This window comes from Uloborus diversus, chromosome 3, assembly GCF_026930045.1.
Source record: "Uloborus diversus isolate 005 chromosome 3, Udiv.v.3.1, whole genome shotgun sequence".
Taxonomy (NCBI): Eukaryota; Metazoa; Arthropoda; class Arachnida; order Araneae; family Uloboridae; genus Uloborus; species Uloborus diversus.
The window spans coordinates 163,395,678-163,410,105 of record NC_072733.1 but is presented as its reverse complement, the minus strand read 5'-3'; the positions used below and the strand labels follow the sequence as shown (position 1 = coordinate 163,410,105).

The following is a 14,428-nucleotide window of genomic DNA, read 5'->3' as shown; positions in this document are numbered from 1 at the left end:
GATCCTTTCTTGCACCAGAAATTTAAAATAATACCATCCAGTGGAATTCTGATGCAATTTTAAAGATGAATGTCCTCAATATTCACAAATTTCTTGTGGACTTTTTTACTACTCGTAACTAAATTTATGTTTTCAACTTATCTGTCAACAAAAACTAAATATCACCACATAGTGCTGAACCTCATCTGAGAATTCCACTTTTTTCCAGAAAGCCAGATGTTAAGGATTTATCTGTCATAGTAAAAATAGGAATTACTCATATCATTTAAATAAAAACTTTAAAATTTTCTTTGAAACGAGTTGTAGATAGTATTCAGAGAAATTCGAGTTAATTTTTAATTAAGTGTTTTAAGTCGAAAACTATTTTTATGCAACAAAAAAAAAAGCACTTTTACTGAAAATAAACCATTTCAAGAATGTTGCATGCAAGCTATACTATTAAGGATAACACAGGGGTCCACGAAGAAAGTGAACGTACAAAAGGGTTCCACTTATCAAACAAATTAATAAACGCTGTATTAGTGCATGGTATATAGAATCCTATTTTCCGCATCGAGCCATATGAACGCAATTCTATTCTTTTTTTTTCTATTAGAGCGCGCATCCAATCTTTTGCATGCGCGAGACAAAAGTTTTTCCTCTCTCATCTAAAGTTGCGATTATGTGACTTACGTTGTTCTGGCTTTGAAGTACAGATTTGACACTATATTCGTTAAAACGTTTTTTCTGTCACATATTAAAAAAAAATTCTTTTTACAAACCTAATGATCACTTCCAAAACTAACTTCGGTAGGAGATAAGAAAAAATAACTTACATATAAGTTTATTTAATAAAAATTTGCATTAAATACTACATTGATTCTCAAATTATTTTTTCCGAACTACATAACTACAAATACTGCGTAGCCCTTAAAGAAAGAAAACATTAAAATTAGTTTAGTTTTTCTGGGTAATCAGTGGGAGATGAATTGAAATCATGCCGCTTTTTATTTATTCATTTATTTATTTATTTCCAGATACTTTTACCAATATTCCACTCTTGCGTCCTATGGGTATTTCCACAGAGATTGATTTACGTGAAATTAGGAAAAGCCAGTTTTTATGGTTGTTTGCTATTTCTATGATTATGATTCAATACTTAAAGACAGTATCGTACGTAACCTTAATTTGAAAAAGTAAAAGTGGAACATTTCGGGTAATTTCTAACATTGTGTATCTGAATTCTATTGAACATGCAGGCCCATTTTGTGGAAGAGACACATTTAGTTCACTGTAAATTTCTGCTTTCTGGAAAACCCGAGAAAGGATCCCAATTCTGTGAAAAATCAAACCGATTTTTGTCACTTCGATCCAACTCAGAATTGGGGTTGGGGAAAAAACAGAGAAAGGATCCTGACACCGTAAAATTTCGAGCTTACTGTTTCATTTGTTGAAGAAAAATTTTGACTCTAAGAGTATATCTTCAAATTAAAAATTTATAATCCGAACTTAAGTTAATCAGAATTCTACCGATGCATAGTAAATCCAAGACAAGAACAAAAGTTTTCTAAACAACATTTCTTTTTTCTGAACCATCACCTATTTGTGCCCAAAGATGCTTAGCATTTACCTGGTTTTTCCACTGTTTATGAACAGAGTTTCTATGTACCACGTACTTTCCCACCGTTTCTACTGTAAAAGTGAATCATTTTAACTGATTAGTTCGGCTTGGAGCAACTCTGAAGTTGCTGCGCAAAAATTTGCAATGAAAATTAGCTAGAAATGTTGTGGGGAATTATTTCTTCAGAGCGAGAAAGCGTATAGAGAAATAGCAAAGCCATGGTACAGAAACATATTACGATTATGTTAAAAATTCAATTTATGTTTGCGATTTCTCTCGCAGAACTCCAATTTGTGAAATTCCAAGCACGCATTGAAGAAGGTGTCTTTGCAACTCCAAAGCACGTGTGTGCAATTTAACTGCTCATTTGGACTCAACGGCTTTACAGCTTTCAATATATATTTGCTCATTTTAAATTATATGTATATGAGCTCCGAAGATTTGTCCGGGTAACAGCAAGAAAGCTCAATCAGTGGCTTTTCGCTGCAAGATATCTAAAACTTAATTTAGTTTGCGTAAAAGTATTTCTATTTGCATGTATCGAAATTTTAAAAGAAATCGATCACAGTAGGTTATTAGTAACTTTATTTTGATTAGAAATAAATATAGATACAAGTAGGTAAAAGAATATTAATGGCAAATTTGGGACAAAACTGCAAGACAAATCGATAATCGAAATTATTGCTCGTAATGAAAATAGTAGAAAAAAAGTATTACAAGCATGAAAAAAAAATGAACTCACATTGAAAAATTAGCTGATGAGTCATTCCATAGAATTTGGATATGAAATGTCTCCCATTTTAAGCTAAATCTCGAAATATTTATCTATTTTTCACTGTAAAAATACACTGAACAAAGTTTTCTATTATTGTCATCTCGCTTTTTTATTTTTACAGTGAAATAAATAATTCGAGACTTAGCGTTACGTACAGGAATCATTTCCCTGTTAAATACTGAAAGATGACCCTAATGTAAGAAAACTATCATTTGTCACTGAATTTTAAAATCCATACAATTATATTTTGGAGGCAACAATATCAAAAATACAGTATAAAACAACAGTTCACATAGTTTTTGGCATACCACTCGTGAAAATTACATAGTAGTCGCGTATGTCTGAACAACACTACTAGACCAAATGTATATGGACACTTTGTTATGGACAAGTGAGTTTTCCGAATTTTTAGTGAAATATCTGTCGAATTAATTTATAAATTTTATCACATAAAAAGTACGCTTCACCCCACACCATAAAAAATTCGACCAGGCATGCATTTAGGGAACCAACCACAAATTGAAGAAGCAGAAACGTTTTTTGATCATCTTAGATTGTAGGAAGCTGGAAAAAAGCTTCATTACAAATTAGTTTAGTTGCTATGCACAAAAATGATTTTCATTAAAATATCACTTACTTTCAAAGATGTAAGTAATTCTTTCAAAAATGCCAATTTCATTTGAAAGTTTTTGGCTCATAACCGGCAGTGCTTTCCTTCTAACTTGACCAGATTTTCAAAACGCTTGACAGCACACAAGGCTATCATTGAAACTTGAAATAGAAACAATGAAAACTTAACAAGATATGAGCATTTAAAGGAATTATTATTATTTTTTTTTTTTTGTTTTGTTTTTTGTTTTTGCAGTGACCGCACGGAACATAGCAACTTATAAATTTCCTAAGTTCGTAGCTAGGTGTATGTGGTAACTAATTTAAAAAATCTAGTTGAATTTTGAAAAAAAAATAGAAAGACCTTAGCAGTATAATCAGCTGTTTTTTAATGATTCTTGGATGGGCGATGCGTTGTAAGGCGTTGTTCCCAAATCAGTAATTCTTGTTCGCAATCCTTCAGTTGCTATGTGACGATTCGAGACAAAAATAGATTATTTGCAGCCTTTTACCATTCCTCAAATACCTAAGAATCATAAAAATACAGCTCAATACACTGCCAATGTTTGACCAAATCTTTTCGATATTTGAAAGAAATAAGTAGCCAAGTACACCTGGCTACGAAATTATAAGAATTATAAAATGATTTTTTTTGCTTAGTGAAAAATTACATTTTTTTAATGCTCATTATCTTCCATCAAATTTTTAACGTTTTTTTCTCCAAATGTCATTGCATTGTTTCTATTGCATGTTGTCAAGTTTTCCTAAAGTTTAAAAGTCGACTTTGCCTGTTATGAGTCAAAAACTTACAAATGAAATTAGTATTTTAGAAAAAAAAACGTTTATGTCTTTGAACATATGTGATATTTTATGAAAATGATATGGTATATTTGTACGTAACAAGCAAAGTTTCTTTGAAATTTACAGCTTATTCCTAACTCTTTAAGATCCAGAAAATAAAAAAAAACTTTCATATTTCTTCAATTTGTTGTTGGTTCCCTACATGCATGTGTGACAGAATTTTACAGAAACGTGACAGTTAAAGACTAATATGTATGACTAAAGTTACAAAACAATTCGACAATTATTTGTTCAGTATTTTGAAGAATGTAAAACTTTGAAAATGTCGATATTTTGACTGTATGGTTTGATAATTGTTAGGATGTTGCTATGACGTTGTTAGGAATAGTGCTATGTTTCACAATAGTAAAGCAATAAGAAATTGCTAACAGTGCTAAAGTGTTTCAGTTTCTGAATTTATTTTCTCCAAAACTTCTTACTTTTTGTGCAAAAATAATGATTTATTGCTATTGCAATAACAAGCACTTTAAACTATTTCATTAATAATAAAAATATCTATTAAACTCATTATTTTTTAAAATAATTTCAATGCAAATCTTTTTTCGCTTCGGTGTTACTGATGTGCATGAATATATTATTTTAAATGCCTTCCACAGTTAATAAATACCTACTATAAAGCAAAAGGCTATCATAAGTAATATTTGCCTCGAAATATGTAGAGCTTTATTTTAGATCTCGAAAATTTATACAGGGACATTGATTCCTTATCAATTGCCTTAACCACGGGTAATATTTTGCAAGATAATTTTTCAATGTAACTGACCAGGTTTGAAGTTATGTGAAATTTAGAGCATAAAGTTATTTATTAATATAGTTCAAAATATCTAACAAACTGAATGATTTTTTTTTTCTTTCTTTTTTCTCTTTGGCATAATCACATGCGTTTAGTTTAACAGAAAACTTTATCCTTCATTGTACAATACGCTTGTGTGAACTTCATGGATAGCAAGCAAATATATTTGCATTAAAATATAAAACGCTCCATACATTCAGTGAAACTATGAATTTTCATTTCGACAAATGAGACGAATTTACTATAACTGAAACTTCAGAAAACTTTTAGAATGGAATGTTCATTTATGGAAATGAATTAAATATAATATGTTTAAAAGAAACAACAACTTCGATTACGATAGACATAACGGTTAAACATAAATTCCTTTGATACAGATTCATGTCACGTATGAGAATCTATACCTTTCATGTATAACGTCTCGAAAAATGAAAGAACATTGTCAATGCCTATTACATATTCGTTTTGCAGCGTGTAGTACTTTGCGTTGCGTGAGGTTACAATTTAATGAAATTGATTAACTTTATAAGAGTTCGTTTTTGACTAAATTTGCTTTTTGTAGAATGAAATAATAAGTTTTGAATATGAATAGCGCAGACAAATATCATTTCTTTTTTCAAGCCCCCGAATAGACTAATATTCGAAATAATGTGTTTGGAATAGTTGGAGCTATCTTTGATTATTTTCCATAATCGCTGTAATGTTCAAATATGTTGGCACAAGCAAGACGACCAGCTGAAAAATCTGGTTCATTGATAATTACTGATCTTCCTATGACACTCGCAGGACCAGCTAGAGGTAACGAAGGATCTGTGAAGTAGTAACGAGCTATTTGCTGTTTGTTTCCTTGAACACCAAACGGTAGAATATCCAAGTAACCCAGTTTTCCTGAAAAGTCTCCAATTTGGCACCTTTGTGAAGCTAGACCGGAACAGTGAGCATAATAAAATCCGTCTACGCTAACATTGTAAGGATTAAAAGTAGATCCCGCTTGAAGACAGTCAATGCCACTTAAACTGAATCTCTGGCCAGTTGGAATGGCTCTATCATTAACATGCCATGGATGGTGATAGGTTTTGGTATGCGACGCACCAGAAGGGTAAGACAGCTCCAAGTATACTGACGTATCTGCTGAAGGATCATCTCTATCTTGTCGCAAAATTAGCTGTCCTTGCAAAGGATAATCAAATGTGGCAAATGCCGTGATGACACGCCTACCAGATAGCTCTATATTGGCACAAGCAAGAGGCCTTCCATCGGGAACATACACAACGATAGCTCGGCCAATAACACTGTGTACACCAAATAAGGACAACTGAGGATCGTATACCTGTTGAAAATGCTTTTCTTTATTCTGTAGTGGTCCATATTTTCCACTCAAATCTCCAACAGCATATTGATCAGCACTTCCTTTGTTAGGTTCAGGCACAGCATCTGGAGATTTTTTTTGTGGGTTGTAAATAGTAGTCTTGACATTTGGACACACCTCTGTTTTATCACCTCTGAAGATTAATGGTAATTCATCAATACCATAACTATAAGCTTTTCTGTTCAGATCTGCAAGGTTAATAGTTACTAACGTTGGATCAAATGGTGATTCTTGGCGGAAAGAGATTTCACCAGCAACCTCGGAATCAAACTTAGCAATGGCTTGTCTCGGTTCCACCGGAACGAGATGTCCACAGGCGAGAATTTCAGATGGATCAATATCAGAATAGACTACTAAGTAAAGGCTATTAGGAACTCTTTCTAATACAGGCGCAGATGCTACAGCATGATAAGTGCGGCCAGTGATCGAATTTGGTTCACGCCCAACAGCGGCATAGCCTACCTTTTCTGCTATGTAAAAGAATGGTGTTGCTTGTAAATTATGACAACGGGTAATTTCATTTTGAAATACTGACGTTGGTGTTTCTGTAGGTCCAGTGAGAGTTTGTAAAATAGCCCAACGATGTATGCTATCTCGACGAGTACCATTAACATACCATAACTGTGACAAAATTCCGGTTCCGAATCCACTCTGCCGAATGATGACTGTTCCTCCCAATGGAGTCGAAAGCTTTGCTTGATATGTCCGTATTCTGGAAGTCGGTTGAATGACAGCGCAGGATAATCGTCCGGTTTCAGGACTTCTAAGAACAAGCGTTCTCCCTAATATGGAAGCGTTCGATACCAGTTTTAAATTTGATAGAAGGATCATGTCTTGTCCAATGATAACAGGTCCATGAGTTTCAGTAAAATCAACATACCTAGAAAATGGAAATTATTCAGAAGCTACAGAAATTATGCAACAAAAACAAATTTTGGAAATACAAACTTCTAATTCATTAATATCTAACCCCATATACATTATATATTTTTATATACATATATACATACATACACAGTGTGAGTACAAATGATGGACTCGATTTCAAGAACTCATATTTTTTAAGACTATTGCACATATTACAATAAACGGCACAAGATTTTAAAGAGAAATATACCAAGCTCATTTACAAAAATGTGCAATGAGTGAGCCCATTGAACAAAATGTGTTACATTTGCGTTTGAATCGCTCATTTATCATTACAAGAATTTAGTTTGAACGAATATTGCTTGTATTTAAGACACGATTATCGATTTTTAACCGACTTTAAAAAAGGAGGTTATGATTTCGTATTGCGACTTTTTATGTGTGTTTTCGAATTATTCCAACACTACTGGACCGATTTGAATTTTTTTTTTTTTTTTGGAAGGGTACACTTCCCAGATGGTCCCATTGTAATTTGGTCTGGATCTGCTAAGGGGTCCCGGAAAAATCCAAGAAACTTTAAATTTCATACGTCATGGTCACGTGGTGTTGCTGTGATCGGTGTATTTTCACACCTAAGGTTTTGGCTTTCTCTTGAACGATATTTAATTCTCGCGGTACATGGATGATTAATTTTCTCAACGCTGTGCCGCATGGTAATTTTTTATTATAGGTGTTACTAATGTATTTATTACTGCGTAGCAAAGCAGTAAATTAAATATATTTTGCTACTTTAATAGCTGTATCAATTACCTTAATATTTTATTTACTAATAAATAACTTTATTTAGGCACTAAAATATAAAGTTCTTTATTTAATATTCCAATTTTTTAATATATTTAGTGTTCAATTGAGGAAGAAATGAATACAGAACACCCCTCCCCCACGATTTAATTAATATTCTTTAATAATATACATTATAACTGTGTATGATTTCTGAAGTTTGACCAATATTCTAGATTTACTATTTCACGATGCCGCCACTTCAATTTGAAATTAGGATTATATTAATTAGCAGGCTTATGTTCCATAAATATTCGAAGACACCTGTACCCAGGGGCGTGAACAGGGAGGGGGGAGGGACACCTGTTGACCCGGGTCCGAGCCTGGAGGGGACCCAATATTTTTGTAACTAACAGTGAAATATAGGGGTAAACAATATGGAGAGGAGCCCGGAAAAGTCATTTGTGATGGGCTTCAAAATTTCTGTGCACGCCTCTGCCTGTACCGATAAGGAAAAGTCTTTTTTTGTTTGAAACAGCATAGTTCCTCGGCGGTCTAATGTTAATCAAGTTCAGGTTTGATGAAATTGAGGGAACTCTTCAAATATCATACTCACATTTAAATCGATTTGTACTTTATTAACTGTGTATATCGTCTCACTTAGTGAACCGGATTTTATGCTTTTTTTTTGTTTAGTGGTGGTTTTGTTTAGGGATGGTCTAACTTAGGTTCCAAATCTTTGAATTACCCTATTTGTTCTTTAGGGAAAAATTAAGGGTAAAACAATAAATGTCATGCAATTTCCCTCACAAACGATTATATATAAAACCCATTGATAAACAAAGGCCATAAAACAAAGATTTATACTTTCTTTACCTATAGTTAAAGAAAGTACTAAAAATATGTATTATTAAGAGTAATGATAATGAAAATTTTGAATTAAGGATTCTCTGAAGCAAACATAAAATTCATTCTAGTGGAATTTTTAATCTTCATCTATATAGGGGCGATGTGAAGAAACATGCGAATTTTATCACGAGTTACATAACACTAATTGCGAAACATAAATTACAATTTACAACATTACAATTTTAAAATTTACAATTTTACAAATTTAAACTTAAAGCGATTTCGGGTTTTTTTTTTAGTGACTCGCGCATTTGCTTTCGGAAAGCAATTTTTGATAAAGTTGAACAAATAATGAAGGACAATTTTTTTTGTACATAGTTACGCATTTGAAAAAGCCTTTCTTCACAGTCGTCGGAAGTCTCCGAGACGCTCGTCGTGTTATTTACACCACTAAAAAGCAAAAGATAAATTACATTTAAATAAAAAAAACCGCCTTCAAAAAATACCCATTAACTAAAAGGCAAAAATAACTGATTACACTTACATTCTATTTCCTACCCAAACATAGAAATTAAATTTATTTTACAATTCCAGCACAAAAATCAACTAAACTAAACACCGAATTATAAAGTAAACACTGATTTAAATTACTATACAATGAATTATTTTAAATACCTAACTAATTATATACCATCTCTTAATTTTTAATAACCTTTTGAAGTCGAGGTCTCCTACAAACTACTACCTAACGTAAATGAGTAGGTTTAGTTTTAAAGACTAATTTCGCGTATAGTTAAATTAGTGTTTAATTCAGGATTCGGTGGGTTGTCAGTTACGTTATGTAGTTGTTTATAGGAGGCCCCGACTTCAAAAGGTTATTAAAAATTAAGAGATCGTATATAATTAGTTAGGTATTTAAAATAATTCATCGAATAGTAATTTAAATCAGTGTTTATTTTATAATTCGGTGTTTAGTTTAGTTGATTTTGTACTGGAATTGTAAAATAATTTTCATTTCTATGTTTGGGTAGGAAATAGAATGTAAGTGTAATCAGTTATTTTTTGCTTTTTAGTTCCTGGGTATTTTTTGAAGGCGGTGTTTTTTTAATTTAAAAGTAATTAATTATTGATATATTTTTCTAAAATATCCTAAAGCGAGATAAGTATTCTAGAAGAAAAATTTTCTTTATCTGCATTATTAATAATATTTCTTACAGTGATAACTAACAATTATTAAATAACCCATCTCAGTGCTTCATAACGGTAAGATATGCTTTTGGATTCAACTGTTATCGAGAAATATTTAATATGAGAATACAGCATTAATGCATGATCGTATTTTAACATTACGTATTTTAGCTAGTTAAAACATAGCGTAACAAGTCGTATTTTATTCATGTTGAGCAAGTTTGGAAGTCCACAAGTTCTGGCAGCCTTGAATGCGGTCATTTCTAAGGCGCCCAACGTTTGCTCATTTGGCAGTTTTCCATTCCAGTTTATACGAAAATGTTTGAAAAAAAACTTGTTATTAGATCTGACATTGATAATACCTTTTTAAGGTAATTCTTTGCATATAAGACAATTTAATCTCAAATTTCTAACGTAGGCATCCGACAGCTAAGACTCATTTCCTAATTTTAGCAATTTGGAAATAAAAAATACTTATAATTTTATACAATTTGGTCTTTTTCAAGAATCGGGACTCTGGATATGATATATAATATATTCTGAAAGTGGACGACTGGAATAGTATGAATGTGGAAGCCTAATGGAAAACTCAAAGGGGATGATCGGTATGTGACATCTAGTAGCAAAAAATTTGCAATTTGGCATCCTACGCATGGAAAAAAAGAATATTTATGTCTGAAATCGAGCGTGATCGTGACTTTAGACAAAAATGTCGTAATAAATCGCGAGAACATGTGGGTCTAAAATCGTCAAAATTTAAAAAAAAAGGCATAAAAAGTTCAACTTATTCTATAATTATATTCGAATTTATATAGCTCTTTTAATATATCATTAAAATTATTTACATTACTTAACAGTTTTCAATTTGCGTGCAAACCGCAATATCCATTTTCGGGCCTGCCTTGCATGAAAGTTACGGTGTTTGAGGGAAAAACAAGTAATTGTCACACAAAAGCAATTCAAACATATTGAAGCAACTTCAAACATGAGTACTTATGTTATTACACCTTATACACATTATTGATGATACGTTGAAAGGTTTCACATAAAATCTTTCATAAACAGATTTCAAAATTGTTTTCTTTTAGCTTTAAACAGACGTCAAACATTTATTAATAAGCTTAATTATTCTTTATGATCCAACACTGCCCCACGACTAAGAAATATAGTAAGGTTTTCTTTTTATTAGACTGGATGCTTAGTTTTTTCGCCTGGAATATGGCTTTCGTCGCATCGGGGGAGGAGGGGGAGCTCGCTTGCTTTGACTATTGTAAGTGCCGTGCGTGAAAACCTTTTTTCAACGAAGTATTCAGTTTCCAGTAAATAAAAACGTTTTTAGCTTTTGCTGTATTTTTTGGAAAATGTTTATCTTGAACTTTCTCATGCATCAACTAATTGGAACTTTTTTCATATCAGCCTAATTACGCTATCACGTAATTACGACGTAATTTTCAAATGAGCCTACTTAAACTATCAGGCACTGAAACATGGACGACACCGAACAACGTCCATGTTTCAGTGCCTGATAGTTTCAGTAGGCTCATTTGAAAAAAGTTCCAGTTAATAGGTTTTGTTTGTGTGCGGCATATATTTTGAAAACAGCGAGCTAATATTGTTGTAACTTCTATTTCTGTAGTGGTTTTAAAACGATACATTTTTCAGACCGAAATTGTTCTAAAAGCTTAGCTCCTTACTGATGTAAATAAGTAATTTGTAGCTTTCGTTATCTTACATAGAGCATAACTAATGATATGTGTCAAAATTGCTAATTAAAAAATACCAAATATAAATTTGAAATCATAAGTTTTGAGACGATATGACAAAAATTTAATTTATAAGTACTTTTATTAAATATATGGGATTATGTCATTCGAACACAGGATCCGCTTTCTAAATAGCTGAAGCAGAAGTATTACACGCAAAAAATGCGGGTTTAAACATCCACGCATTAGCTGTTAGATTTCAATTTATTTTCTTTCTGTACGAGCGTTATGCAAATGACTTTTGAATGTCGATCATCTTGCGCATATATGCAAAATATTATTGCTTATTCGTGTCCCCAGAAAATTATATAACATGTTTTCTTTCCAAAGTAAGTCAATATCTGACTCAAACAAGAAAACTGTTCAAAGAAGCAAGCAGTTTCTCTGCGTATATAGACTCACACTGTCCAACTTCGGTGAAAGGTACTGTCCCTTCTCGAAAGCAAAGATTACCACTCAGGATAGATTCCATTTTAAAAAGGGGCGATATGTTGAGGATGGGCAATTTCTGCTTGCGCTTGCTATCTCTGTCTTTTTCAACACTAGTTTAGAAGAACTGCTAAACACGTTACTTTGCGCCTTTTACTTCCGGGTTTCCCTCCCTGTTTTGATAAAATAAGAGTAGACTTGAGACATGCGCAAATTGGCGCTAGGTCGCGGCTAAGGAAAACAGACAGTGAACGAAATAGGTTGTTTAGATGTCGCTGGATGGTCTGCAATGGTGCCCGAAGCAAATTCTGAGCAAAAGTAGGAAGAGCCGAATAAAAGTTGCAATCGAGCTCGAAACTTATAACAAGTAAATGTCGAAGAAAGGAATTTTGACGTGATGGATCCAAACTAATTTGTTTGGAATGATGGCTGACGCTATATTCTTTGTGAAAAAGACACAAGAATGGATCCTATGTACCAACATCCAAGAGTGAAGCATGGAAACGGATCAGAAATAGTTGGAGAAGCTTTCCATCATGCTGGCGTCGGCTCCAAATCAATGGGATTATAGATCAAAATGTTTATCAAAACATCTTAGAACATTACCGGCTGCGTTATTTATGCAAGACGATTCATGTAGATGGATGTTTCAGTGGGATATTGATCCCGAGCATTCCGTCAAAATGGTGACATATTGGTTTACAAATGAAAAATAAATAAATAAATAAAGTTACACTAGACTGACCGGGTGAATCACCTGACCTCAATCCAATTCAACACGTTTGAGAACATATCGGAGGAAAAATTGGACATTTCAGCATTATTCAATGCACTCTTTCAAGATCTTCCATTGGAGTAGAAAAAACTCTAATTCCACCTTATTACAGAGCATTATTAACTATATGTTTCGACGATTTGCTGTACCACTCAATCCGAGATGATAGGCAATGTAACATTAAATACTGATACATAACGCTTCATTAAGGTGACTGAAATCAGTAAAAGTTAAGAAAAACTGAATTTTCTAAACGATGGTTTCAATCTTTCAAATTTATAACTAATATTTTTTAAATTAACCATGTACGCACAAATTATCAATTGTGCTCCATGTACGATAACCAAAGCTACAAATTACTAATTTATATCATTCAGAAATTTAGCTTACAGAAAAAGTAAGCTCAGAAAAACAAATCGTTTAAAACCTTCTGAGCGTTACTGTATGTATTTAACTGCGAAGTTATTTTTTTTTTTTTTTTTTTTTTGTACACTACTGCACAACATTAATACAATAGCAAATTCTTACTAACGTTCTTCCAATTTTTTCATCGCTGCAGGGGTTAGAGGTTCCAGGAACTGCTGGGAATTCATGAATTTTCCATCGAAATTTTTCTCCGTATGTTCCTCCTCTCAGAAATACTCGAATTGCCGTTCCTTTAGGATCATCTAAAAATTCAACATTGCCTTGCAGTCCACCAGAATTGATGCTCGCTACTAGACCATTGCTACTGCTTGCTGATACAACTTGAGATTCTGCGGAAAAAGAATTTTTTAATATATTTTACACAGTTTTTTAAGCACAAATGGTTTGAAAACCTTTTTAACTACTAGTTTTCAATACTCACTCAGAATTAAATCTACAACTATTAATCCATATTTCTATACATTCACATTACTTGGGTCGTATAAAAACGTCACCTCTTCCTGTTTATTTTTAAGTCACTTTCATATACGAGTATATTAAAACCTTTGCATGATATTAAGCCTGATCTGATAGCACAACATTTCACGGCAAAGTAGCAGGGACGTCACTGTGGGTCACAATGGTCACAGTCACAAAGTGACACATTTATGACATCTCAAAGAAATCACGCTGTTGACACTTTTGTGGTATCCCACTGAAGTCACACTTTTGACTTCATTTGTGGCATGTTTCGTGTGACCTCATTGCGATGTAACTCCAGCAATGAACTAGCGACCAGTCACTTTGTGAAGTTGGTAAACCTTCATTACGGTGTCACCGTATTATGTACCGCTGACTGATATTCGTAAGTTGTTGCAATCAGCAGATGACGTGAAGTTTCATATTCGTTACAAGATGGGGACCTTTGTGAAACCTTCAAGCGACTTTTATTTGAGGGTGCCATTTTAGTCACATTGCTATTTGAGTACTAGTCCCTCGGATTGGACTTTAAAATATTTTTATTCTTCTAATTTACATTAATATTTCCCCTAATCTTTAATATTTTCTAAAAACTTTAGCATTTGGAAATGTAATATATTACTTCAATATTTCTTTAACTAAATGTTATCTCGATCCATGATGAGTTTTAATTAATCTCACTCCCTAGCGCAGTCAGAAAAACCTTCTTCAGGGAGTTTTTTGGTAAAAATAACTCCTGGATGTGGCTTTTTTGATCGAAAATACCTTCAGGGAAGGGGTCTTTTGATCAGAAATACCTTCTAGAGGGGGTTTCTTGATCCAAACAGTCTTTTCATACGTTTAAACTACTGTATTATTATACGCATTTATGTTAAAATCAATGCC

At 32.9% G+C, this 14,428-nt stretch overlaps 1 protein-coding gene across 1 annotated transcript in view; it reads right to left on the bottom strand.

The window, feature by feature from the left end:
- Positions 1-2,175: 2,175 nt before the first annotated feature.
- Positions 2,176-14,428, bottom strand: part of LOC129218329 (uncharacterized) — a 69,456-nt gene continuing 57,203 nt past the window's right edge. Inside the window, exons 2-3 of the mRNA XM_054852564.1 lie at positions 13,191-13,413; positions 2,176-6,887 (exon numbers count right to left, since the gene is read on the bottom strand). Of these exons, the coding sequence (XP_054708539.1) occupies positions 5,318-6,887; positions 13,191-13,413 (1,793 nt within the window). The 3' untranslated portion in view covers positions 2,176-5,317. The remainder of the gene's footprint in view (positions 6,888-13,190; positions 13,414-14,428) is intronic.